Raw genomic sequence first — 27,862 nt, 5'->3', positions numbered from 1 at the left:
ATTTTGTCGCAATATTTACAAAATAAGATTTATTGTGATCTTAAAATATTGAATCATGTCGCACAGCTAACCGAATAGATTACGGTGGTCATTAAGAACGTGTGATCTTGACTCGTTCTGGATGTGTTGATTGCGGCAGGGGTCGAACAGCCCATCCCACTGTGGAATGAGCATGACACCTCAACCGATGCAGACAAGCCCAAAATCCTGCTGTACTCATTGAGTCTCATGTTCAAGGTACTTTTACTCAATATCTGTCTGTCAGTATTCTTCAGAATACTCAAATCATACAAACTATTTCAACCAGACCTTTTCTTCTCACAGGGAATCCAGATGACCGCCACCACCCCGTCAATGAGAGCGGTCCGCTTTGAGACCGGCTTGATTGAGCTCGAGTTATCCAACAGGATCCAATGTAAGGCTCAGCCTGGTGGCAGCAGCAGTTACCTGAAACTTTTTGGCAAGTGTCAAGTTGACCTCCACCTGGCCCTTGGACAAATAGTCAAGCACCAGGTACAAAACCGCCATCAATGACCTAATTTGCTGAAGGTTTTTTTTGTTTTGTTGTTTTGCGGGGAGGAGATAGTTAACCCACTTTTCCTATTGCAGGTGTATGAAGAGGCTGGCTCAGACTTCCATCAGGTAGCATACTTTCGGACCCGAATTGGTCTCCGAAATGCTCTTCAGGAGGAGATCAGTGCCTCGTCTGACAAGGAGGCTGTTCTCATCACACTCAACAGGCCTATTCTTTTCGCCCAGCCAGTGGCGTTTGACAGAGGTCAGCGTTCTTGTGTTTTCTATTTCTAATGTCAAATACCAAAGTCCACCAGGTGATTATCTATCTCGGCAGATTGGGTAAGGGGGTTTGCCTGTTTGCTCTTCTGAACGTCTAGTTCTTATGTGCAATTTGGACATTGCTGAAAAGTTCGATGTGTCCGATTCACGTGCTTTCCGGCAGCTGTGCTATTCTGGCTGAATTACAAGGCAGCATATGACAACTGGAATGAACAGCGTTTGGCGCTCAACAAAGACATTCATGTAGCCACAAAAGAGGTGGTGGACAAGCTGCCAGGTATTCAACAGACATCAGCCCAGGCCTTCAGCACCCTCTTCCTTCAACTGACCGTCAATGACCTGGGCATCTGCCTGCCCATTACCAGTGCATCCCAGGTAATCAGATGTACAGTATATTGTCGGACTTGGACCTTATTTTGTACGGACCTCAATTCCAATGAATTTGGGATTCTGAGTCAAACATAAACAAACAAACAAAAAAAAAAAGCAACACAATGATTTGCAAATCCTTTTCAACTTCTGTTCAACCAAATAGGCTATAAAGACAGGAATGTTCATATTCCAGGCTGGTTTGTAACGTGTTGCAGGCTCAAAATGAAAACATATTTTTAAAAACAATCACGTTTCTCAGTTTGACCATTAAATATCTTACCTCTTTGTTGTGTATTCAGTGAAATGTAGGTTTTGCAAGTCATTTCTCTTCAGTTCTATTTACATTTTACACAGCATTACAACTTCACTAAAACAGGGTTTTTGAGTGTGTGTGTGTGTGTGTGTGTGTGTGTATGTGTGTGTGTGTGTGCGCGCGCACGCATACGTGTGTATGTATATACATGTATTTGTCATTAATTATTTCCATAGAAAGGACAAGCAACCTCTGCTGAAGGCACCAACTCTGAATCTGGGCCCTGCACATCAAAAGCCCCGCATAAAAATGCACGAAAAGTAAACTGCATTGTGTATATTGCTTCTGACGGGTTGCTAGGGGACAGGGGTTAACTTTGATTAACAAACCTTGTTGAAATCTCTTGAAATTACAGTTCTTCGCACTGCTCTTCTCTGGTTAAAATTAACCAAATAAAAATGCTGACAGCTCCAAAAGAGTAAAATTCAGAAAGCTGTCATAACTCATAGCGGTGGTGGTGTGTGAATGGTTCTCAGGGTGGGTCTTAAATTGCTACTTTCGTAAAAAGATAGGATGCAAATTAAGTATTTTCATGATTGCATTATTTTTCATGCCAATCCTTTTGAATTGAAAATCTGATCTGAATTCCTGCTTTTAATTCATCCAATTTGTCTCATGATTAGGGATACCACAAACTATAATTTTGCTAATCATCAACAGTGGTCGCGATCAGTGGACGCATCATATCCTATGAAAATCATATGGCATCAGCAAGCAGCTGCTCTTAGCTTTGATCTTGAATTGTTTAAGTTATATCCAAATGAATAATAAAGACAATTAGGATGGTAGTACATTGAACTTTTATTAAACTTGGCAGCTTGTACCGGCATTCCTGCCATCTTGATAAATCACTGTGCAACTTAAATTGAAGGCGATACAGTGAAACTCCTCTACAACGAAATCATGTTTGCAGCAAGAATCTTTTCACAACAGGGGGGTTTTCACTGTAGCAAAATTGATCTCAGATGTAAACACACACACACACACAAACGTATATGTAATCTTTATTTTTATTTCAATAGTGCATAAGTATGAGCACACACTTATTTGACACTTCATATTGTCGGTGTAGAAAGAAAAAAAGGGAAAGAAATTGCGAAATTTACAATCAGCATTCACTTTCACTTACATCAATTTCTTGGATAATGTATTTTATTTTGCTTGCTCCATCTTTCATTTTGATCACTTTAACCCTCTCTTCCAGTATCAGAGCTCTTCTTATCTTAACTGCTTGACATCCAAAGGTCCTTTTTGTAGCCATTTTAGCAATGCAACGTCCATGCTCGACTGAATCTAACAATAACAAATACTTCCTGGACCCGGTGGCTTTTCTTTCCACCATCTCACTGTCTCTAACTCGACCTCTCCTCGATCGCCACCCAAGACAGCGTTGCTCAGCTGATGTCATGCAATGAACTTTTAAGCCAGCCACGGGACGCTTCGTAGTCCTCGATGGCCATAGTTGGCTCTCGAAGGCTAAAAACCTTACGCTAACTGGAGCGCTTCTCTCTCATTAGCGCTCCAGTTAGCGTAAGGGTTTTAGCATGGTAACAAGTAAAGCATTTTCGAGGAAAACACTTTACTTGTAATACGAGGAAACGTTTGTTTATTTGAATGTCCGTCGAGCCATAAGCAATTTACTCTGAGCAGCTAATCGGATGCATTCCACTCTACCTTCTACGGATCTAGCTTCATTATCTACACACATAGACAGTGAGGTCCCTCTTGGCCAATCGGAGGCCAGGATGATGCTCGGTAAGCCAATGGCAGAGCAGCTATGAGTATGTTGCGTTCAGGAAACTCGCAGCTGTGACCGAAATAAACATTGTTCACTATGTAAACCAGTGTGGTGGTTGCTGTTGCCGGTTCCGAACGAAGCAGTAGAGGTCGCTGTTGGATTAGACTTCGTTGTAGTGAATGTCTTCGCGAGGCTGGATCAGAGAAAATGATTTCGTATAACGCAACAGGGGTTTTTTTTCGTTGTATGGGGGGGGGGGGGCAGTAGAATGGGAATTGTGTTAATGCATGAAGATTTTTTCCACATTAGGGGGTATTTTCGCCCATGTAGGTTTCGTTCTAGAGGAGTTTCACTGTACTGTGGCCTCCTTTATTTATTTATTTTTTAAAATCTGTCACTGTTTATCGCATTTTGAAATGGACTATACACTATGTACAGTTGCACTGATACTACTCAACTATATTTATAGAGCATTTCAAAACAACCACAGATACTATGAAATTATCCATAGATATATATTACTCTTCTTGTTTCCTGTTTTTTATGTTGGTTATTGAAATTGATGAAATAAATAAATTAAAAAATAGATTAATTAATTAATAGACAAAATTCTTAAAGAATTAAGAGGAACAAGTGACCTCCGAAATACAGTAGCAATTTAGCCGGCATAATCAGCATATTTGAGTAAGCCTGGTTTGCTCAATCAGTGATCAGTTGGAACGGCAACTGTGTCAGGCTGTCAGCATCAAAATGTGTAATCATTAAACCGACTTTGAAAAGTAATCACGCCATGACGCTGCTAGCCACCGCCGCCAGAGCCGCCGCTAAAAGTTAGCAACAGTATCACACAACGTCAGCATTTTGGCGTCCTTAAATAGCGATTGCACTTGATTTCAGGACGTTGCATTATCGACCTCTCTGGCAACAATCTGGAAGACGAGTCAAATTAGCTGTTACGCTGCAACAAGCTGCCGGGAGCAACTTCAAAATAAAAGCATACTTCCTCATTGATGCCGAGATATTATTTGGGAACCTAAGGTTTCTATTGAAATTGGCCTTCTCACCACATTGGTGGTGTGTTACTGCCACTCATAGCACGTGTACTTGTTGCAGCAGTCGGCTTCACATCTTTGTACCAGACACTGCATTACACTCAATGCTTCTGTTTGCATCACGACGCTTTGGCCTATAAATTAATTCTCAACCATCAATTCTCAACGTAGTCGTGATTAGTCAACTAATCCTGGCAGCCCTGCTCATGGTATTCATTTATATATCGGCTATAATGAACAAAAGGAAGAGACAGACATTAACACCATAAGCCATGAATTTATAGATGTTATTATACAGTCTATTCAGGAATTCAGGTAAAATGAGTTTTTTCCCCATCAAAATAGACAAAAATCTAACCCAACCAAAAAAACAAAACTCTTGGTAACATCCCACTGTAGCTTTTGGAGGTACCGGTAATTAAATCAAAGGAACTGATACAAAGCGGAGTGTTACCTGTGATTCTAAATCACTAGGTTCCACTGTTTACTCTTTGGCCTAACATATGGATGGATGTCTGGCAAATATGTAAATACAGTATTTTGCTTGCAAGTCCAAATAACACATTTCCTTCCCTCTCTTTGGTGCTTTGCCAGGCAAACCCCAGCATAGATTTTGACACCAGCTCCGCTCTGGTCTTGACTATTGAGAGTACACTGATCACCGCCTGCTCCTCTGAGTCCTTGGTTAGCAAAGGCCACTTCAAGACTTTCTGCATCCGCTTTGCAGAAGGCTTTGAGACCTCTTGGGATGACTGGAAACCTGAGATCCGTGGAGATTTAGTCATGAATGCTTGTAAGTCATAAATATTCATTTTCTATGGCGGAGAATATTGGCCGTCGTGAAATTCATCTTATTCTCCTCTGAAATATTCATCCGGGTGATACGTTTGTTTGTGATGACTACTCAGGTATAGTCCCTGATGGCACATACGAAGTGTGTTCTCGGACCACGGGGCAACCATCTGCTGGCAAGTTGTTCTAAATATAATAATAATAATATATGGATCACACACCAGAATTCAATAAGATTAAGTATTTCATCCTTGCCCTTGGCTTTTCTTTTCTTTTCAACAAATCAGAGAGCAGCAGTGCCGGTACCTGGACCCTGAATGTGCTTTGGAAAATGTGTGGCATTGATGTTCACATGGACCCTAACATTGGCAAGCGCCTCAATGCCCTGGGTAATACGCTGACATCAATGACTGGGGAGGAAGACGTAGAAGACATCACCGACCTCAACTCTGTCAACATGGTGGACCTATCAGATGAGGATGAAGATGACACCATGTCACCCACCATCCACATGGTGAGTAAATATCTGCTTTGTGAGAGTCCCTACAAATATTGCTCTATCATTCCCACTGCTAAGTTAAGCCAATCTTTTATCTCAGTGTCGGATATGATATCAGACAACCATAATATTGCAATATGGCAAGCAAGACATCTACTGTGGAAGTGAAGAAAGAAATTATGGTAGACACTGTTGTCCTGCCTATAAGTCAGCCACAAACAGAAATACATTATTTTCATATAAAAGCACACCTTACGATTGTAATATGTAAATAGAATCACTGACTGGTTCAATTATTTTTTTTTTAATATATATTTTTACACACATGAAATGGGTTCAGTTGCCAAGTATTGAGTAGAAGCACACATGACATTTATTTGATGCATTACAGAAAAGTAATTAAATGCTTTTGTAGCCATCGCTATAAGTTGGCACATTATTCTTCTTTTTTTTAAATGCTTAAGTGTTGTTATGCTTCAAAATGCACTCAGAGTGAAATGGCCCGGGTTAGGCTACGTTCAGACTGCAGGCAAATGTGGCCCAAATAAAAAAAAACTTGCTCATATGTGACCCCTATCAGATTTTTTTTTTTGACACTCTGAATGGTTCAATTTCGATCCCCCAAAAAACACAAATCCAACCTTTTACATGTGGTCATAGATCAGATACTTATTGGATTCTTTGCGATGCAACCTCAGTCTGAAGGGACAGGTTGCCTCTATCTGACTTACACATTATCAAACGCACAAAATGCGATCCGCGCGGGCAGGGACGGCTGTTTGGGAGCGAGATCGGCAATCATCCATGAACCTGCAAAGTTGTTTTGAGTAACAGCATTGTCTTTATATTTTATTTTAATTTAAGACCACTTGAAACATGAAGTGGACATTTATGGTAATAGTACTAATTCAGTCATGCAGACAGTTCTTTTATTATGTGCAGCAAAGACGTGACATCTTTAATAGACATCTCCATGAAATCAAGAGATACAAAAGCCTGGCCTTATCTTCCCAAAATGTTCTACCTCCTCCCACATCGGTCCTCGGAAGATATGAGATGACAAAAAAGATGAGCCTCTACATTCCGGACCATATTTACTATGTTGCGAGTGATGTCTCTTCTTTCACAGTCATTATGTAATTTCAACTATTACACAAAAAAAAAAAATCTGATTCCACCCAAAAATCCGAATTGAGTACAGTCTGAACGTAGCCTAAAACCACTGGTCTCCCATTGTGTGTAAAACTTAAGTCATGTACATTTTATTGAAAGCTCATAATGGCAACACCTATAGTTTAGTGGCAAGTTTAGCCACCTGATTTTGACGTGGGTGCATCGTTTTTTGTCTTTGGTAGTCCATTAAAGTCCTCACTGGACGAGGATCTCATTCTTATTCCAGATCGTACAGTTTGAACATCAAAAACCGATTATTGGAATAGGTTATTGGATTTTGACATTTGTGCTTTCCCATGCCAAAAGATGGAATTGTGATGACCGAGTTCACCACCTGTGAGAAATAATTTACACTAGAATGTGTGAAAGTGCCATACTGTTCATATGAACAAGATCTAAATATTGTAAAAAAAAAAACTCCCAAATGACATTATGTCACTGGACTAGCAATACATTTGTAGAAAACTAACCACACAGAACTTAATCAGAGCTTCTATAGAAAATCTTCATTCTGTCCATGCGTTTGACCCTGCCGTTTTCCCGCAGAGTCCAGAGAGCCAGTTCAGCCCACGGCTGACGTTAAAGAAACGTCTGGTAAACCGCATCCTGGGCCTCAGCCCCAGGCCCCAGAGTGTATCAGTCCCAGCAGACTACTTAAACTGTCCATCTCCCCGCCTTCGAGCGGACAGTACCCGGGCCCAAAGACCTCTCTCCTGGGCTTGTGTATGTAGCTAGCTATCGCGTTAAACTCTTTGGGCTGACAAAAGTGCTTCCAAGATGACCAACCTTTCTGCTACCTACTGCTGACCAATGAGGGTTGTGGAGTCAAACAATACTGAGCAATGTTATAAAAAGTGCTTCAAGGTAGCATTGCTTAGCATTTGCACATACTGATATCCACTATTAAGATTTAATCCTGGGTGAAATTAAATAAATTCATGTGACAATCATGGGAAAGATTTTTCACTTTTCCCTCTTTCACTTGGAGTGGAGTGGTGATGGTGGCGGTACTTTTATTGAAAAGAAAATATACTCAACCCTGATTGAATTGTAACAAGACTAATAACACACCTCAATTACGTGTTGAAGCACCTTCTGGGCACACACTGGACTTATATACATGAAAGGGCTTTGCGGGTTGAATTGCTACCACGATCAGTCTTAACATTCCATTCTCCCACCAGGAGGCAGTTGATCCCAGAAGGCAGATGGTCATGGGAAACCAGATGATTGACGCGCGTGGTCGAAAGTTTACCAAGAGGGTGGTGGACATCAGAGAGCTGAACGAACAGGCCAAAGTCATCGATGACCTCAAGTAGGCATCCGACGTCAACACTTTATCAAGATGAGACCCTAGATGCAGTACATCCGAGCCTTAAGTAGAATGCTGAAGCGCTTCTGTGACGTAAACTAAACGTTTTCAATCCAACCAGAACAAACAATTGGTCTGAGAGATGCCCCTCTGAAAGTTTGAACTCAGTGGAATTTCTGCATTTTTAGAAAATTGGGAGCAAGTGAGGGCACTATCAACCAGGAGATTCAGCGTTATCAACAGCTGGAGTCTGTGGCTGTCAATGACATCAGGAGAGATGTCAGGAAAAAGCTGCGTCGCTCCAGTATGAGGGTGAGCTGTCCTACTCTTTGCATTTACTGCAGCTTTCACTTCACTGGTCACTTTCTCAAGAATGTGCGTGTGTCATTTATACGTTGACGGAACTATTTCTGACTTTATTATTTTTGCCTCCCTCAAGGCGGCCTCTCTAAAGGATAAGTGGGGTCTTGGCTACAAACCAAGCTATAACCGTTCCAAAAGCATCTCGGCAGCCGCCGGACGACCACCTCTTAAACGGATGGACAGACAGAGGTAATGAAAAGCAAGTCTTCAGTCATATTATGGAAATGATGTGGGATAGGCATGAGTAACGGATGGACCGTAATTTCCGGACTATAGAGCGCACCTGATTATAAGGCGCACTCAGTACATTTTTAAAGGAAAAAACATTTTGGACACACATAAGCCGCATCTTTCTATAAGCCGCAGCTGCCCGCATTGTAACATGAGATATTTACAAAGAAAGACGCTATACAGAAAGCGTTTTCAAAGATTCAGATTATATTTTTCCAGTAATCTTTTTTTTTAACAAAGCAGCCATTACTTCATCTTTATTACAATAAGCAATATCAGATGTATTATAGATGATAGGATATTAAGATAAAGGTAAATGAAGCATTAATTACTCTGAAAAACAACGTATTTCTTGACTACAAATACAAGTTTAAACTTACTAAATTCTTTTGACATGTAGTCTTGTAAGCATTCACCATGGCAACATAATTCTGCCGCACAAGTGTGTCATCATTATATTGTCGTATGCTTGCTATACTGTCAGGAACCCCCAAAATCAAACTACAGCACAGATTACAATAATAATGCAAACAAATCGATGGCTTTACCACTTCAACATACCCAACTTTTCATAATGCATGGTCACTGCATCAATAAACAAATGCAATGTGTACATCAATAAATAGATGCAATGTGCATAGCCTTTAAAATAAATAAATAAATAAAACATGACCATCTCTAGTCATGAAGTGGAGGGAGAAAAAAAGATATCTGCTTACGATGTAATATTTTCCGATTTAAAAAAGCAGCGGCATACACTACAAGCTGTGGCGGTAATCATTTCGTCTGTCTTCATTTACATTCATGAAATCAAACAGCGCTACATACGGCCACATGCAGACATATTTATCCTCAAAATATAGCTCTTCGCTTCCATTTTCAACTCATCAGGCTGATTGAACGCTCTAAATTGTCCCTAGGTGTGAATGTGAGTGTGGATGGTTGTTCGTCTCTGTGTGCCCTGCGATTGGCTGGCAACCGATTCAGGGTGTCCCCCGCCTACTGCCCGAGGACAGCTGGGATAGGCTCCAGCACCCCCCGCGACCCTAGTGAGGATTAAGCGGTTTGGAAAATGGATGGATGGATGATGGATGGATGTGTTTTGTTAGGTCACTGTTCAGTAGCGCCTGTGCACAAACACGTCAATCAAAGTCGGCACAAACGACAGGTCGTCTGTTAGCACAGACACTCATATTTATCAGCCACGTACTTGCACACACGGACAGTTCCCTGCTATTCCCTTTAGCACAGCATGGCGTAGAATTATTGATTTATTTTTAAACCTCTCAGTGTGAAAACAGATACTCTAGATCAGCGGTCCCCAACCACCGGTCCGCGGGTCAGTTGGTACCGGGCCGCACAGAAAGAATGACTTCCGTTTTATTTATTTCCGAATCTACAGTATGTCACTCTTGACACAGTCAAGGCGCGCTTCTCAGTCACGTGATAGGTTATTGCTAAAATGAAACCCAGAAGCTAGCAAAATGAGTAAAAAACAAAACACCATTGGGAAGGGGGAAAGGCCCAGCCAGGAGATAGAAGAAGGAGCTACAACTTTCAAAAAAAAGGCTACATTTAATAGACAGTATCAGGAGTCCGACTTAAAAGATGGATTCATCCCAACGGGAGATTCCCACGCACCAAGTCCACTCTGCATAATGTTGGAGGATGATCAAACAGGGGGAAGTGTGTTGTTGTCGACGCGGCGGGATCCCTTGACCGTTCTCCACTTCCCCAGGTCCTCCGCGTGTTCGTTTGATTCGGGCTGAGTTGATGTGCAAAAGTCAGAGGCTGGAAATGGAGAAGTTCTTGCAAGATGTTTTACTGAACGTTCAGGGCACAACACGAATCGATTCGGGCTCCTGTGAGTCTCAGATTTCATCAGGAAGCCCCGAGCAACTACAGTCACACGTACATATAGGCATAGTATGTTAATTATATTAATTTAGGGGCGGGCAGTCCTTCCCCTTATGTAAAAATCAGAAACAAAGAAAGGTCAATGTAGTTCAATCTTGGCATTCTGACAAAGTACAGACCATATCTCGAGACAAGAGTTCCTCCTCTAGGGACCTTGACAGCCTTCAGGAACTTTCCCAAGGTGGGAGACGCAAAAGAAAACACTTGGAGGGCTGTTAATCACTCAAGGGGAGATAGGACCCCAGCTTCAAACTACATTCTTTGTTTGAAGTAGCGGATGTTCAGGACAGAGACCTAATAGTCAAGGTCGACCTGTCTATGATACAAAGTTTTAAGCTAAACATATAACATAGGTGATATCTTCAATAATATGCGGCAATGGTAAGTCGTATTTTTCATGCAATTTGTATTTGTGGTATATATTTTGAAGGTACGTTGAAACATTACCATAGCGACCACAGTGTGTTACGGCCAGATAGGACGTTACTTGTGTCATGATTCGTGTTTATTATTATGTTTAGAAAATACCACAGTTTTCATGCAGGCCATGTCATATTATTCTGTTTTATTCATCCACCACATCTTAATGGCCGGTCCCTGAAAATATTGTTTGACATCAAACCGTTCCGTGGGGCAAAGAAGGTTGGGGACCGCTGCTCTAGATGCTCGTCTCTGGGCCTTGTGAGACAGAAAGCTCAACAAAATTACGCTCACCGTAGGTGCAGGCCTACGTTACAGCAATGACGTCATTACCCGCCTCTCCGCTGCGCGTCTCAATGACCATTTAAATCGCTGACTGTTGTCCTTAAAATAGAACATAGGGTGGATGTAGAAACTTGTCTTGCTGACAGCAAACTGCTGTTTTTCAATAATTATTGTCGCGTTACTTATATCTGGTTCTTACTGTGTTCTTGGGAACTCATAACACAGTATATCAGGGGTGTCAAACTCATTTTTGTAGCAGGCCACATACATATACTTACATATACAGTGCACAACAAATTGGGGGATAGATAGTTTTGAAATTAGAAGTCAAGTACAATGGTTAATTCAGCCATTGTTGATGTTAATGTAATAAGTACATAATGAGATAATGCAAAAATAATCTCTATGTAATGATGGATTACATATGACAATTTTACATTTTGGTTCAGACATTAGCAAGCATCATGGAAAAGTTGACTTGCTTGAAAAGCTTGATTCACTCTCACGGGCCACACAAAATGATATGGCGGGCCAGATATGGCCCCCTTGGTCTTCATATATGTACAGTGAAACTCCTTACAACAAAACCTACATGGGCGAAAATACCCCCGAGTGTGAAAAAATCTTCATGCATTAAAACCATTCCCACTTTTCTGCTCCCCCTACAACGAAAAATCCTACTGTTGCGTTCTCTATCTCTTTTCTGCTTGGCTCTCGACGAAGGCGGACGCTTTTTGCTCAGCTCCTGCCCTCACCCCCACCCTCTCCTTGCTCGCCACTTAGTCTTTGTGCTGTCTTTGTCTAACTTTTCCTAGCCTCCTACCGTATTTTCATCCGAAGAACTAACCATGGAATTAGTTGGCTGGTCTCTCGATTCAATCGACAACATTTTTTCGACGAAAAGAGCAGGCAGTGGGGAGCCTGCTTGCCCCCCCGGGGACATTTGCTGCCGGATACGCCCTTGATCCATGGAGAAAGTGGAGAATGGCGTGCCCGTCAATACTGTCCGTTGAGGATGTGGAAGACATCTACATTATCGGCCTTTTGATAACAGGTATGCTGCTGTTTGGTGTTGGCAGCTTTCTGTTCTATCACAAAATTCAACCGACGGGAGCGGCTTTATTGGAAGGGAAGAAGCTGCTGGTCATTCTGGATGCTTTGGCGCGAGTGTCCAACACTCAGACTCAAGCGGTGACTGAGCTCAACCGCAATTTGATGCGGTTTTGGAGCGACTCCGTACGATCGAGAACAACATGGAGAAGTTGGAATCCGCGCTGCGGAAAGAGATTGCGGATTTGGCTGATCGGCGCCATTGAGGAGATACAGGCCACGGACTCAAGGCTGTCTGAAATTGTTGGCGGCCGTCCCTCCAAAACAAACAACGCTATCTGGCCCTTTCCCCTGGATGGAAGTATGCATGGAATGTAGGGCCCCCACCATCACCCCCCTCCTTCTCGGCCATGGACTGATAAGCCGGGACTGTCTTCATGAGCAGACCTCGACGAAGCAGCTATGACCTGTACACGCATACACATACACATACACAACTGGACAACCACACGCGCATACACATCCTTATTATCACCGTCTTCATCGCTCCGATTATTTTTCCCCCGTGACGTGGTTGGATCTGCAGAGCGCTCGTGTTGTCCGTGCAGCTGGTCAGACTGCCGCGTCGCGGTCACCTCCCCCCCCTCCTTCCCATTCATCCTCACCCTTATTACATGTTATGTCTTGTTGTAACTGTCATATGCTTATTTATGTGCTAGGGTCTTTTTTTATCCTGGACTTAAATTATCCTCAGAAGAGGATAGTTCGAGCGTGGGGTTTTTTTTCCCTCTCCCTACCCAGCGTTTTCCTTTCTGAATTCTGACTGTAATTTCCCCATTGCGGGACAAATAAAGGGATATCTTATACGAAATCTTTTTCTCTGCCCTTGTCTCGCAACGAGATTCACTACAACAAAAACAAGCTCTGCGCAAACGTCTAATCCAACCTCAGCCTACAGCGACTCCTACTGCTTAGCTCGGAAACGGCAACAGCAAACACAGTGTCTTACACATGCGCAGAAGTACAGGAATTGTTATTGTTAGTTTCAGACGCAGCACGAACGCTGCATTGCTAAAATGGCTACAAAAATGGATCTTTGCAGACCAAGGAGTGAAGAAAAGAAAAGCTTTAACGCTTGAGGACAGTATAAAAGCAATAAAAATGAAAGATGGAGGAAGCAAAGTAAAATACATTATGCACAAAATTGATGTAAGTGAAAGTGAATGCTAATCGTAAATCTCACAGTTTCTTTCCCTTTTTTTTCTTTCTATGCTGGCTATATGAAGTGTCAAATAAGTGTATGCTCATACTTTTGCACTATTGGAATAAAAATAAAGATTACATATACGTTTGTGTGTGTGTGTGTGTGTGTGTGTGTTTACATCTGATATAAGTTTGCTATTGTGAAAAGTCCTCTGTTGTGAAAGATTTCTTGCTGCAAACATGGTTTCGTTGTAGAGGAGTTTCACTGTAGTGTTTTAATCAGAAAATAAAAGGGCTGCGTCCTGGCATCTTGTTTTGAAAGAAATTGTTTTTCTGACTGCATTGCACTATGTCATTGTGTCATCATTCAGAAGCTTAAAAATGACATTGTTCAATTGTCACGCGATTTGTTCTTGGCATTGCAAAAATGTTTACTCAAGCAGAAAAGTTGCATCTCATGTGTGCGTACGTCTTAGCGATATGAAATGAAGATGCAAAGCCACGGCATGTTTGATAAATCACATTGTGTGCTAGATTAATCTATTTGCAGATACTGTACTTCTCCCAGAACACACAAAACAAACTGCATGGCAATATTCCTCTTTTGTCTCAACATTGGGTATGCCCAGTTAGTAGATCACCTGTTTTGTGCCATCAATCAAGGTTATGCCTGTTCTAGTATGTGCAAACATTGAGTAAGTCAGTGTAGCGTGAATTTGCACCGATGCATGATACTTTCGAATCATCTTTTGATGTTGCTCTGCTGTTTTCAGTTCTAGAATAGATGTGGATGACTTCCCTGATGTGCGTGTGGATGTGTCCTCTCCCGGACCACGGGTGACTTTCAACATTCAGGATACGGTAACGTCATGTTGTGTCTATACTGCCCACTCATAATATTCTGTAGGTTTGCCAGACATCTTTTGATTTAAAAATAATCGTTGATTTTAAATTATGAAAGCAAAACGCACAAAAATGGAATAGCATCACTCAGCTGTCTGTAGGAGGCATAAGACGCATCGCGTTAACATAAAAGATTATAAATTACATTGGGGCGTGCCCATGACCTATGTCATCCTTCATTACCACATTAATGTGAAAACACTGGTACCTCTACTTACGAACCTCTCTTCATTCGAATTTTTCAAGTTATAAAACCCCTCAGCAGGAAAATATTGCGTCTTGTTACGAAATAAATTTCAAGATACGAAAGGTTAAAGTTCAGTATGGGTTTCCTGAATGCAACATACTTATTGCTGCTCTGCCATTGGCTGCACCAAGCATCATCCTGGCATCCCATTGGCTAAGAAGGACCTCTACCGTATGTGTCTAAGTGTGGATGGATGGATAGATAGATAGATAGATAGATAGATGAACAATGAACGCAGTTAAAAGTTAAATGGCCATCATTTATATTTTTTACTCTTTGTTTTTTACATTTTGTACAACTCTCATTTATTGTGCAATAATCTAATTCTAACATGGATTTGCTACATATTTTGATGCATTTTTATGCTTGAGAAAACATTTATGTCTGAATTTTGGGGGGCTTGGAACGGATTCGGGCATTTATATGGAAAACGCGTCTCTACTTTTTCTCGTTAAGAAATTTCTTCCAGAACCAATTAATATCGTAAGTAGAGGCACCACTGTACTCCATGAATTTTACATGATGTAAATATTATTACATGATGTAAATATTATGGCCGAATATGATCACCGGATATACATTCACCTTTAAAGCTTTGAGCTTTAAAGATGAGTTTTGTTTTTATTTCATTTATTTGGTTTGGGTTTTTTGTTTGTTTGTTTTTAACTTTTTGTTCAATTTAATATAAAGAATCAGGCTTTGGAGTCTGCAATTGCACCTGTCAGTCCAGGAGATGTATTCAAGGTATACGTTCAAAAATTACTTTTTTACAAAGAATAATCGCAAAGCCTGACTGACTAATGATATACTTCTGTTTCCTCTTTTGCTCCGTGATTACTTTAGTGATGCTGTTAGGCTTTTTAAAATCCTAACAAGATGATGAAATACTGGCTTCAGCAATCAGGCTGGACTTAAGCATTATGTTTGAGCAACAGTGTCAGTGGATATGCATAACTTGCCATCCATGACAGCAGTTTTAATTTGTTCACGCAGCATGCAAAAAGCGGATGACTTGTGTTCATTTATTCATTAATCAAATTATAATCCCACAATAATCTGTCGTCAGTGTGCAGGATAGCGATTTGTCCATGGTGTTACGTGGCGTTAAATTATTCCGCCCGCCTGTTCAATAAAGAAGGCATGCTCAAATATACTGTACATTCTGAAGTCAACGTATTTTTCATCTTGTTTAGGTACACTTTAAAAATCCTAACTGGTGTTGCTACCGACTAATAAATGGCTGATTTCTGTCAATAATTCTGCATGGCACATGAACCACCACCACTACTACTAATAATACTTCTCCTTTCTCGTACCCAAAAATATCCATGCAGTGATCGCATACCAAAGGATTTTGGTGCCGCCTGAATCACAGTAAAACAAAAGGGTGTGATTGCGCGAGGCAAAAGCAGACATTCTTCCTTAAAGATTTTGGGGTATTAGCTGGGACCTTCTGTGTTGTGCCAGGAAGCGCAATATTTTCTTGATATTGGAAACAATTTACAATTAAAAGTTGAGGCATCTGCATCAAGCATGTTCAGACACCGTCAGATCTCTCATCAGTAATTCGGTTGAATATCGCAAGGTTCCTTGTGGTATTTTTGCACAACATAATGCAAATCACATTTGCCATTGTTACTTGTTTCCATTGTCTCGCCTCTGCTCCAGTTGGGGTGCCATGCCAGCTTCATCATCATTCTCATACTGTCTCTGAAATTTCATTCGACGGAAAATGCATGACCTCTGAGAACTGTTGCAGGATGGTAGTGTTCTGTCTTTGGATGTCATTTGGTGACCCACTCTGGCTAAAAAGTCTACATGGGTTAGTTTTGAGATATGGACAAAAAAATGTTGGTTTTGAGATTGCTTCAAAAATACCATCTTGAAAGATCTCTATTTTCATTTACTCATAGTCCCAAATTTATAATAGTAGCATCAAAATAAGTGGTCAAAAGACAAAGTGCATCAATGACTAAGGTGTTTTTAAGCGTGTCTTGGGGAACTTGCAAACTTGATCTCAAACCTACCCAAAATTCCTCCCCTCGAATGTCATTTCACAAATTATTTATACACATGCACATAGCAACAACTAAAAAGTCGAAGTTACATCATAATGTGATCCTGCAACACGAAATTGAGCACATGACAACACACATTTTGACCTTGACCCTATCGTGCAAAAAAAAAAAAAAAAAATCTGTTTGGATTCAATTCAATATTTAAATCAAAAAACAAAAGAAATAAGATGTGAATATAGGGATTTCATGTGAGGTTTACTACAGATGACACACCACGTCATTGACGTGCGTCACAAGCGTATTTCCACTTTTATACTGATTTAAGTGGGATGAAATTAAAATCAAATATGAGCACTGGTAAATGTGCAGATGAAAAGATGATCGTGATTGGTCATTTCAAAGCCCGTCTCGCCCTCCCCACAATGAATGGCTCGTGACTTGGGTGACTTTACAGTATGCATAAAGTGTTGATTGGTTGCTGCTTATGTAATACATCAAATGCAAAAAAAAAACCCCCACAAAAGAAAGTGTGTTTTTATTTCATTTATGTGGCCAAATGCATTTGAGATTCGATATCCATCATGAAATATTGTTCTGGTCACAGGCCACACCAAATGGCAAACAAAACCTCCAACTGACGCAAAATTCTTAAATCAAATTTCCCATTGATGTGATTCAAATAAATAAATAAATGGTCCACAAATAAAAACAATAAAATAACCCAGACATTGGCTGATGATGCCACAGGAAATGAATCGTAAGCCGAATGGGACCTTCAAAGTCAACCTTTCTCAGCTATTAAAGGCTTAAAATCACTGATGTCCTTACCTGCGATTGGAATTTACTTTCCAGCCGTCTTTGAACAGTTCCTGAAGGTTTTGGGCCAATATCTTTTTCGAAAGGTGCCGGTTGCTATGGACCTCAAAATGACGGCTTTCAACCTGGCAACATTAAAATTGTTTTCACTCCGTCAACTGCTGGGGGGAATCCATCCGTTCATGTTGAAAATAAGATTAAGATTAAAATATACAGTATATCACTTCAATTTGTTTTTTTTGTTTTGTTTTTTTTTTTAGTCATAAGGGGACCATTTAGCCAGAGCCGATCACATTGGTTAGTTACACAATATTGTGTCTGTTATTAGGACAAGTAATTAAATATCTAGCTAATATCTGTGGATGGAGGCGCTATTTGCCTAATTAACAGAACCCTACCTCCTTCGTGGTGTGCTCTCTTGTAGGGTTGGGTATCAATGATCAATTTCATTTTGATTGTTCTTATTGCTATTCGTCCATTTTTTTTGGGGGGGGGGGGTGATATACAATGATAATGATAGTCATACTTTTGTTGACATTACTTACTGGTAATTATGTATTGCACGAAGATAAGCCCTAATTATATCCTAGCAGATAAGTGCAGCAACTGCGAGTGTAACGGTTGCTTGCCTTCAACTGGGTGGAGCCAAACATGCCACTGTTTGTGAATTGCTCAAATACAATTCTGAATAAATGAGCCCCATCTTAACTAGCAAATCAATGATTTATGGATACCCAATCCTACATAGTTGTATCACTTCCTAGTTGTGGCATCAACTCCATCACCCCAGCTGATAAGCTGATGCCTCCATTTAGGAAGCGCTTTGTGGCAACATAAACTGTGTCCAACTGAGTCTTTGACTTTCTGATCTTCTGTGAAGTTTCCTGAGGAGTCAGAGATGGACCTGTTGTCAGTCACCATTGATGAGCCATCCCATCCTCATGATCAGCACCATCTTCATTCTTTATCCATAATTGGAGACCAGAGCTCAGTTTTCAGTGCTCCCTGCACGCCTGCTGTTCTCTCACCCACGATTCCCTTCCAGCACGATGACATGCAGCGAGATGACCTGTCCTCGTCTTCCTCTGAAGACTCGGAAAAGGAGGATGAGTTTGAACGCGAGAGACCCCTGAGCTATCGAAGGCCTTTGTACGTTTGCTTTCGTCCCCTTTTACTCTAGTTATTCCTGCATTCCGATTGCGTGAATGACATAAAGTCGACGAATACTCATGATATAATGCATTATCATTTCTGCTATGGTGTTGTGTATTCATTATCCATTTCTTTGCTCTTTCCCTTTAGACAAGCTTCCCACAGGAAGTCATCAGGCTTTTCAGCTGTGAGTCAGTTGTTCAGCGAACGTTGGCCGAGTACACCTGCCAATCGGAGCTTCGGCGGCCCAACGACAGAAAGAAACATCGACTTTGAACTGGATGTCCGTGTAGAAATAGACAGTGGGAAATGTGTTCTTCATCAGAGTACGCAGCAACCTGAGCATGAAGAGATTTCACTCAGGAGGTACGGTGAAAGTCATCTTGCGTCTTGGTCTTCTCAGATACACAAACCTTTTTCTATATGAATCAAATTTAAAAAGCGTCTTGTCCAGGGAAACCCAAGACAACGAAAGTATTTATAAAAAAATGATGAGATTTGTGAGAAGAAAGAAAAAAAACAGGGAGGGACACCGTTCACAGATCTGTCAAGGGAGCCTCTTCTCCCTTTCCGCGTCTTGCACTCTCATTTTATCTTGTTGGGAGTTGGTGAAGGCCAGCGCAATCAGCATTTTTGAGCAGCTACACAGAGGACAGGACAGACTAATGCAACTTTGCTTATCAGCAAAAGAACTGGTCAGCATTCAATAGTACGAACAGTTCTTCAATTTAGCGCTTTTATATGTCAAATTGCCATTACAAAAGTAGAAATACCAAAAAAAAAAACCCCAAAGCAAAACAAATGACTATCATGCCGTCGATGAACCAGCCTCCTCTCTCTGTGGGTTTCGTAGGAGCTGTGATCGCAGCCTCAGAAGTCTAGACCAGGAGTCGCCTCCAAAGAAGAAAAAATTGCAGCCCACATACACATCCACTACCCATCTTCTCACTGGAAAGAAATGTCCCTCTTCACTGCAGACCAAATCGAATGACCTTGAGACCACAGTTTTCTACATTCCAGGAGTGGACGTAAAGGTTAGATTCTCCCTCAGCGATTCAAAGTGTATTCTGTTTGGAATGGCTTTTACATTGTGAATTATTGATTCTCCTTTGTCCCCCGGGCCAGTTGCACTATAACTCCAAGACCCTGAAGACTGAATCCCCTAACGCCTCGCGTGGATCCTCGCTTCCGCGCACACTCTCCAAAGAGTCAAAGCTGTATGGTATGAAAGATAATGGTCCTCCCAATGCTGTCCAAAGCCAGACTAACTCGCTCCTACCTCCCCCGCTCCCACCTATCCCATCAGGTATTGAGAGTTCTCTCATTCTTAGTTGCATGCCCGGTCTCCATCTCGCACCTCTGACACTCAAGTGCCTCGCCATTCCGTGCTCCATCGAGCTGCATGCCGTTTTTGAATTGCAGGCATTAATCCGTGGCTCCCCTGTGGTCAAATGGGCACATGCATATGAGAAAGATGCAACTTCTGCCGAGTTGACGTTTCTTCTTTAACTGCATGTCGCCGACATACATTTCACTTATTTAACCCCAACGTGTGTCTGTAGCCAAAGGTAAAAGCAGCGGTGGGGTGAAAACGGCCAAGCTGTATGCCTGGGTGGCCCTCCAGACTCTGCCAGAGGAAATGGTCATCAGCCCTTGTCTTCTTGATTTTTTGGAAAAAGCACTGGAAACCATTCCTATCACACCAGTGGAACGAAGCTATGCAGGTTGTTTTCCTTTGCGCGACTCATTCGGTCGCCACTGTGCTCTCATTACAGCCGACTTTGGTTATTTATCTTTGCTTTCGTCTTTTTTGTTCTCGCTTCAGCTATGGCTGCCCAGGAAGAGGACATGGGTCCGTTTGAGACAGTGGAGCCACTTGAGGAATCAGCCACTTCCCTGGTGTCTGCTTCGACGTCGGCATATTCTTCTTTCCCTGTGGATGTGGTCGTCTATGTCAGAGTTCAGGTGCGAGCCGACTCGCAGAATTACAAATATTTTTTTTCATTTTTTAAAATCAATCAAAAATATATTCTCTTATTTCGTAATTCAACATTTGTGTCTTAAGCCTTCTCAGATCCGCTTCAGCTGCCTGCCCATGTCCAGAGTTGAATGTATGCTCAAACTGCCATCATTAGACCTGGTTTTCTCATCCAACCGCGGTGAATTAGAGACCCCAACTGGGGCTCATCCCAGTGATGGGTCACACCCACCCTCCTCCACCCCACCTGGGCAGCACATGCCCAAACTACCTCCCAGCAAAGGTCTGTGATTCCAATCATATTCCATTTTGAGTAGAGTAATACCTTTGCTCACGAGTGCCCCAACATCCTCTCAAATTTATTTGGAGTAATGAGGCGTCGTTTGGTAATTTCTTTAGCTTTGTATTGTGATACAAAATCTGAGGTATGAGCAAACTTATGTTACACTAAAGTGGGGGAAAATATTTTGCCCTCTGATGCGTTTGAGAGACGTTTTTATTGAGCGCCCCCACGTCATATGAACACAAACACACTTGACTCCAGCTCCTTCTGTCACTCAGTGGACCATATCCCTTAAAGGCACACGTTCAACACGCAAATACGTACTGCAATACACAAATACACTTTAGAAATCTCTTTATTTTGTTGCATTCTTATTAGTATTTTTTAATTCTGTTTTTAATACAATGCAGGACTATTTTTATTTCTCAAAAACATGCAACAAACGTGTTTTTTTAGGACTTGAACAGATTGACATTTCAATAGGAAAAATCTGATTTATGAGGAAATGAAATTTGTGAGTCAAAGCCCCTCTGTGTCTGTTCATTTTCCCCGTTAGTGATTGTGACCGTATAAAACAGCCTGATTATTTCTGCTCTCTTCCTATCTCTAGCCTCTCCATTACTGGGGAGCCCCCTGGGTAGAAGCCGCCACAGCAGTAGCCAGTCGGACCTCACTGGGGGACCGATTAACTCCTCAGGTCTCAGCTTCACTGCCTGCATGTCTGACTTCTCACTCTACGTGTTCCACCCCTACGGTGCCGGAAAACAGAAATCTGCTGTCACAGGCCTGCCCCCAGGCCCAAGCCCATTAGGTAATGAATATGATGGCGATGGTAATAAGACTAATAATAGATTTTACCTTAGGTCACCTTCAAAGAACAATATAAACTTTGAAACCTACAAACTGAAGAGTAGAAGATACAGCAATCTCGTATGTAATACAAGAACCAGAAGATTACCAATAAGTCTGTTTGGGGTGGGAGTCTCTCATCTGTAGGGTCTTAGACTTTGGATCCAGGGGGTTATTTTATAAATGCTGCTGCTGAAAACATGAACAAATAAGGCAACTAGTTATTGGAGAGATGCTAGTCTGCTTTGTGTCTACTGTCGATGTGCCATTGAGGTGCAGGGTTCGATCCCGGCTCCGGCCTCGCTGTGTGGAGTTTGCATGTTCTCCCCGTGCCTGCATGGGTTCTCTCCGGGTATTCCGCTTTCAGCCCACATTCCAAAAACATGCATGGCAGGTTAATGGAACACTCTAAATTGTCCCTGGGTGCGAGTGTGAACGTGGATCATTGTTCGTCTGTGGGTGCATCTGTGTTTGGCTGGCAACTGGTTCAGGGTTGTCCCCCACCGACTGCCCGAAGACCGCTGGGATAGGCTCCAGCATCACCCCCCCCCCCCACCACCACCACCCTTGTGAGGATAAAGCGAATCGTAAAATGGATGGGTGGATAGATATTGTTGTTAAATTTGGCCTAAGGGGAGAATTTAGATTACAAATAGAATAAATCCAAGAACAGAGCCTTGGAGAACACCAGAGGACAGGGAAGAAGGATGTGAAATTATTTTAGCAAAGTAAACAAATGCGTTCATGTGTCAGTGTCAGGTAAATCCGATTCTTTATTAGTTTTTCTCATGTGGCCTATATAGAGATTACATTGTGACCTGATTATTTTGTAATTGCGCTCATTTGTCCTGAAGGTGCAGTTGATGAGGAGCCTGCATCCGTGACAGGAAGAAAGGACTCTCTGAGCATAAACCTGGAGTTTGTTAAAGTCAGCTTATCAAGGATGAGACGCGCCGGAGGTCCGACATTTATTGAAAGCTTCATTCCTGGTAAAGGTGGCAAAATGGACACCACTCTTATCAATATCTCAGGTACGTTGTGGGCTCTCTTAGTATGGAACTTATGAGAATCATCTTGATTGTCACAGTGATCATACTAGTCAATTGTTTGTTGTTGTCTTGTGGTTTTGTTATGCAGGACGTAAGTTTTTTTATCAAATATTTTTAATGGTTACATTTTTTTTTCTATAGCTGTTTGTGATATTGGCTCAGCTTCCTTCAAGTATGACATGAGACGATTGAGTGAGATTCTGGCCTTCCCAAGAGCCTGGTACCGCCGAAGTATTGCCAGACGTCTTTTTCTTGGAGACCAGACCATCAACCTTCCAGGTATCTTGTCTGATTTGTGTTAGTCACCATGTGTTGGGTGAGCTTCATTTCAGATGAGTTTGAAGTAAGTTTTGCTTTGGTTTGGAACTCTTTGACCGCCTTAAATCATGCTAAAAATTGAGAAATTAGTGAGGAAAAGAATTCGTGATGCACGATATGATACATTTCAACGATACAATAATCGAAAATTTCTTGCTGTGTAAGTCCGACACCGGTGACCAATGTACTGTATACTGCAAATATATCTGTTGTAGCTACTAAAAAGAATAAACAGTTATATCCCAGCTCTTAATGTAGTGGGTTTGGAGGATGATGATGATATTTATTTAAAAAAAAAAAAAAAAACAGTGGTCAGTGGCAATGTACAGTCACGTGTTGCTACTTTCTGGACTCTTGCCACTTCCGACGGTGAGGCGATGAACAATCTCAAAAGATAGGTTTAGTATCTATACCTTAAGTACCTAAAGTTGCTTGCACCCCCACTTGTGTTTTATATTTTTAACATGTGCAAACAAAAGCAGGGCGGCCGACTCATTAGCACGTCCGCTTCACAGTATAAAGGTCCAGGCTCCGGCCTTCGTGTGTGGAGTTTGCATTTTCTCCCTGTGCCTGCATGGTTTTTTTTTTATTATTATTATTTTTTTTTTTTTACGAGTACTCCAGTTTCCTAGGTGTGTTAATTGAACACTCTAAATTGTCCCGATGTGTGATTGTGAGCGCGAATGGCTATTTGTCTGTATCTGTTCTGCGATTGACTTGCAAAAATGATGATAGGCTCCAGCACGCCTTCGAATCATAAACTGGCTCCGATAATTAAGATATCCTTTATTTGTCCCACACTGGGGAAATTTACAGCCAGTAATGGATGGCACCTCAGGCCTGCCACAAAATTTGATGTTTTAAAGTTGTCGTTTATGATTACAAAAAAGAGCTCCGCGGCGCGCCGACAGATGTTTGACAAAGCTCTATCCAAGTCCAATCGATCAAAAACTTGCATTTGAAAACATTGAATTCAAAATATTATTCATGTACATGGATGAAATCCTGAAATTTTTTTGGAATGGTTCGCAACTAACGAGAATGTGCAGAGTGCAACAGAACATGGTACTGCAGCAATGACAATGTAGGACACCAACCCACTCTGAATTGCAAACAATAATGCTAGGCTAATAATCGCAACCTATGCTGTTTAGCTTACCATTCTTCCAGTCACGATGGGTCATGTCTCCATTCCATGTCCGGGCGTTCGGACACAACATTTTCCAAATACTGAGCATCTGGCTCGTAAATGTACACTGTATGGTCCAACATAAATATTGGGGCTTTTTTGGCAATGCTCCAAAAAACACAAAATCAGTGAAGTTGAGAATTGCAAATAGGTGGAGCAGCATTGTTACTGTATACCATCCTGACTTTTCTTCACGCAGCTTTGTGTTCCACATTGTTATCTACCACATTACCGAGTCTGTTCTTTATCTAACACCTTTACCTCGTTTCATTCAGCCTCTGGCCCTGCCACCCCCGACTCGTCTGAAAACATGACTCAGCATCTGTCTCCCGAGTCCAGCCGCAAAGCTTACTGGAGGACCTGGGACGGCAGCACCGGGACACACATGCCTCAGTCCCCCAATGTTTTCTCTGAGCACACCACAGGAAGCACCATGTCCCCAGGCGGCCTTGGCCACCTTAAGTCCCCTGCACCTGGACGAACCAGAAGTGTGTCGGATTCATCTGCACCAAGAAGAGGTGATCTCACACTCTGGAACTCAAAAGGACTTTGAGCACATAAAGTGTATCAAAAAGCATTTATTTTTAGTCTGCGTTCTCACTGCAGCTCAATCCCGATTTTTAAAAATGTATTTATTCACCCCACCCCCCACCCCAGATGCAACACGCATCAGATTTCTCTTTTTTTATTCATACAATGTGAACATTACAAGTCCCTTTTTTTTTCCAAATCCGATCTGGGGCTCTTTCATATGTGGATATAAATCTGATATGCGTCCGATGCGTATGAACGCTCATCCGCACACATTCGAACTATACGTCATCACAAGCCTAAATAAAATCATAAAACCTCCGTAAACACCGCGCCACGTGGCATCATATTTTTTTCGGTGCACGTCACTCGATGTTGTGAGTACGTGATGTGTGTTATGCCCTGAGCCCAAAAACAGGTGACTAAATAAGTTACTTTTTCAGCATCTAATGGAGCAAAGGTCTGCGATTCAATCGATCCGCAAGTAGCGATTCATGAATATGCAGTGGAACACTGTCCAGCATCAAGAAGAACCTTTGACCAAGCCAACACTGCAATATGAACAGAATTCGATCCTGCGCTAACCTTACTTATCTTTTCATATTCTCATCCAGATTCAGTGACAAAAACATCCACTCCCTCATTTAGTAAAAATGGAAAGGCAGCAGGGCAGCAGGGGGCGCCATGGGAGACACTTGTGGTGTTTGCCATCAACTTGAAACAACTCACCGTTCAAATGAACATGAGCAACGTCATGGGAAATAACACGTAAGCTGTTAATGTTTCTTTTCGCATCTTGAAGCAGGGATGACTCTGTCGACATGAAATGATGCCTGTCTTTTACACTCCTTTCTACTTTCTATTCTTTATTCAGACTGTATGTCTGCATAGATCGTCAGCCAGATGGGTTGTAGTTATCCGCCAGGGTTGGAAGAGTTGCTTAAAAATGTATTCCAATACAGTTACCGGTTACTTAAGAATAACTTTTACCTTGCGGACTGCAGGTCCGTCCTTTATTTTTACCTTTCGTATCTTGAAATTTCTTTCGTAACAAGAGGCAATATTTTCCTGTTGAGACATTTAGCAACTTGAAAATTTCATATGAAGAGACGTTCGTAAGTAGAGGTACCATGTATTGTTTAACATCACCTTCCCAATTCTGCACCTTAGCATCATCACACCGTCACAAAAATACAGTATTTTTCTGAATTAGTGTTACAGCTGCAGTATTCGCAGGTTTGCAAATTGATAAAACTTTAAATGAGCAGAGTGCTTGGTTGATGATTGTGATCCAAAAATCCAAAAGTGTCTGGGATTGCCAGGGCCCCACTTTTGTTCCAACATGTCCGCTTGTGTAACGATGCAGTTAACTCATTCAGTACCAGCCAATTCTGGACCAAGTCTGAAAAGACGTATAAAAACATCTTTGGGAGTGAATGAGTTAATGGTGAATTTGACTGGAGATAAAGTTTAAACTTAAGTCGGAATTCCTGAAAAGCCTTCCATCATATCTGAGCTGAGAGTGCACCGATGAGCTCGGCAGCCATCATAAAGTTAAGAAGCACAGAGGTGTGCAAGTTTCTCAGCTGGGAGGTCAAGTCAATTCTCCTACTCCTGTAAGTGATTTAGATTCTCAGAATATTATCAAGAATAACACACCGGATCAGCAGTTTTGTTGTGGTTTAATTTGTTTTTTTCAGCTTTAACTGAGGCAGTGGTCAAGAGATGCTTCAATGTATTACTTTCAAATTCAATCTACACATAAAACCGCAAAAGAGCAACCACAAAGCTGGTCTGTGAGAGGCAACAATGTTCGTGTCAGTTACCGTTACGTTACCGCTGACCTTTTTCTTTCCACTAACCTGTGCGTTTCTCACTCTGGAAGTCATTTACGATTCATAGAGAGTGCTTGTGTATTATTCAGCAGCATTGTTTCCCCTGCAGCTGGACGACCAGTGGTCTGAAGAGCCAAGGGCGGCTATCTGTGGGTAGCAACCGTGATCGAGAGATCAGCATGTCTGTCGGCCTGGGACGCTCCAAGCTCGACTCCAAGGGCGGTGTAGTGGGTGGCAATATAGACGTGAACACCCTAGAGATGGTCTGTAAGTAAACAAAAACACACACCACTATTTTTTTTTTCTCCTACCGCTTATTGGGAAGCTCTTGTTACATTGAAACTTAACCTGGAGCCACAAAGCTTTTACTGGAAATTGAGAACAATTTGAAAATGTGTGATTGTTTCCCTAGCACACATCTCTGAGCACCCAAACCAGCAACCAAGCCACAAGATTCAGATCACCATGGGCTCCACCGAGGCGCGGGTTGATTACATGGGCTCCAGCATCCTGATGGGAGTTTTTAGCAATGCCGACCTGCAGCTCCAAGATGAGTGGAAAGTCAACCTGTGCACTGTTGATTCCAGCATATCGGAGAAAAGGTATGATATGGTCATCGGAACAATGCAAATAAATCAGCAAGTGTGCTCTTCACTTGATTAGATAACAGCGCGGCAAGCTAGTAACAAAGCTTCCCTCCCTTCCACCCAGTGAGATCTTTATCCATGGGGACTTGCAGTGGGACATTTTCCAGGTGATCATTTCCCGCTCCACCACACCGGACCTAATCAAGATCGGCATGAAGCTGCAGGAGTTTTTCACTCAGCAATTTGACACCAGCAAGCGGGCCCTCTCCACGTGGGGCCCTGGTCCCTACCTGCCTCCGAAAACCCCAGTCGTCAACGCAGAGAAAGGAGCGGCAGAGCTGTGTAAGTACCGTAGTCCCTTTTGCCTGTATTGCTGAATGAAGTTTCGAAAGAACAATCGCTCGGAAAGTATTGAGTCCCGCTAGTCACCGGAAGGATTTCATAACTAATACATTTCGATTGTAACCAATGACCCAATTTAGATATGCTCCATTTTTAACTGCACAATTTATACTTGCATAGCTCTACTCATTTTTCCACAGGCACCAGGTACTACGAGGAAGTATTCCTAAGAACCGATAAGCCGGTCTTC

At 41.9% G+C, this 27,862-nt stretch overlaps 1 protein-coding gene across 5 annotated transcripts in view; it reads left to right on the top strand.

Annotated features, from left to right (window-relative positions):
• The window catches only part of bltp1 (bridge-like lipid transfer protein family member 1), an 88,959-nt gene that overhangs the window by 54,934 nt on the left and 6,163 nt on the right, over nucleotides 1-27,862 (top strand). For 2 of the 5 annotated variants that reach the window (XM_086128047.1, XM_086128045.1), the window contains 29 exons: nucleotides 140-237; nucleotides 325-513; nucleotides 610-778; nucleotides 959-1,170; nucleotides 1,657-1,740; nucleotides 4,865-5,063; nucleotides 5,179-5,238; nucleotides 5,350-5,576; nucleotides 7,281-7,457; nucleotides 7,919-8,049; nucleotides 8,235-8,358; nucleotides 8,486-8,598; nucleotides 14,289-14,376; nucleotides 15,356-15,409; nucleotides 18,380-18,648; nucleotides 18,802-19,017; nucleotides 19,505-19,685; nucleotides 19,777-19,957; nucleotides 20,214-20,375; nucleotides 20,477-20,616; nucleotides 20,717-20,912; nucleotides 21,523-21,723; nucleotides 22,616-22,792; nucleotides 22,952-23,089; nucleotides 24,593-24,835; nucleotides 25,463-25,616; nucleotides 26,793-26,950; nucleotides 27,096-27,285; nucleotides 27,395-27,612. In XM_086128047.1, coding sequence (XP_085984173.1) covers nucleotides 140-237; nucleotides 325-513; nucleotides 610-778; nucleotides 959-1,170; nucleotides 1,657-1,740; nucleotides 4,865-5,063; nucleotides 5,179-5,238; nucleotides 5,350-5,576; nucleotides 7,281-7,457; nucleotides 7,919-8,049; nucleotides 8,235-8,358; nucleotides 8,486-8,598; nucleotides 14,289-14,376; nucleotides 15,356-15,409; nucleotides 18,380-18,648; nucleotides 18,802-19,017; nucleotides 19,505-19,685; nucleotides 19,777-19,957; nucleotides 20,214-20,375; nucleotides 20,477-20,616; nucleotides 20,717-20,912; nucleotides 21,523-21,723; nucleotides 22,616-22,792; nucleotides 22,952-23,089; nucleotides 24,593-24,835; nucleotides 25,463-25,616; nucleotides 26,793-26,950; nucleotides 27,096-27,285; nucleotides 27,395-27,612 — 4,749 coding nt within the window. The remainder of the gene's footprint in view (nucleotides 1-139; nucleotides 238-324; nucleotides 514-609; nucleotides 779-958; nucleotides 1,171-1,656; nucleotides 1,741-4,864; nucleotides 5,064-5,178; nucleotides 5,239-5,349; nucleotides 5,577-7,280; nucleotides 7,458-7,918; nucleotides 8,050-8,234; nucleotides 8,359-8,485; nucleotides 8,599-14,288; nucleotides 14,377-15,355; nucleotides 15,410-18,379; nucleotides 18,649-18,801; nucleotides 19,018-19,504; nucleotides 19,686-19,776; nucleotides 19,958-20,213; nucleotides 20,376-20,476; nucleotides 20,617-20,716; nucleotides 20,913-21,522; nucleotides 21,724-22,615; nucleotides 22,793-22,951; nucleotides 23,090-24,592; nucleotides 24,836-25,462; nucleotides 25,617-26,792; nucleotides 26,951-27,095; nucleotides 27,286-27,394; nucleotides 27,613-27,862) is intronic. The other 3 variants (XM_086128048.1, XM_086128049.1, XM_086128050.1) reach the window with 3 other exon arrangements.

Source organism: Hippocampus guttulatus, chromosome 13, assembly GCF_054856545.1.
Source record: "Hippocampus guttulatus isolate MCC_2025c chromosome 13, RoL_Hgut_1.0, whole genome shotgun sequence".
Lineage (NCBI taxonomy): Eukaryota > Metazoa > Chordata > Actinopteri > Syngnathiformes > Syngnathidae > Hippocampus > Hippocampus guttulatus.
The sequence above is the reverse complement of the archived record's forward strand: the minus strand, read 5'-3'. Positions and strand labels throughout refer to the sequence as shown.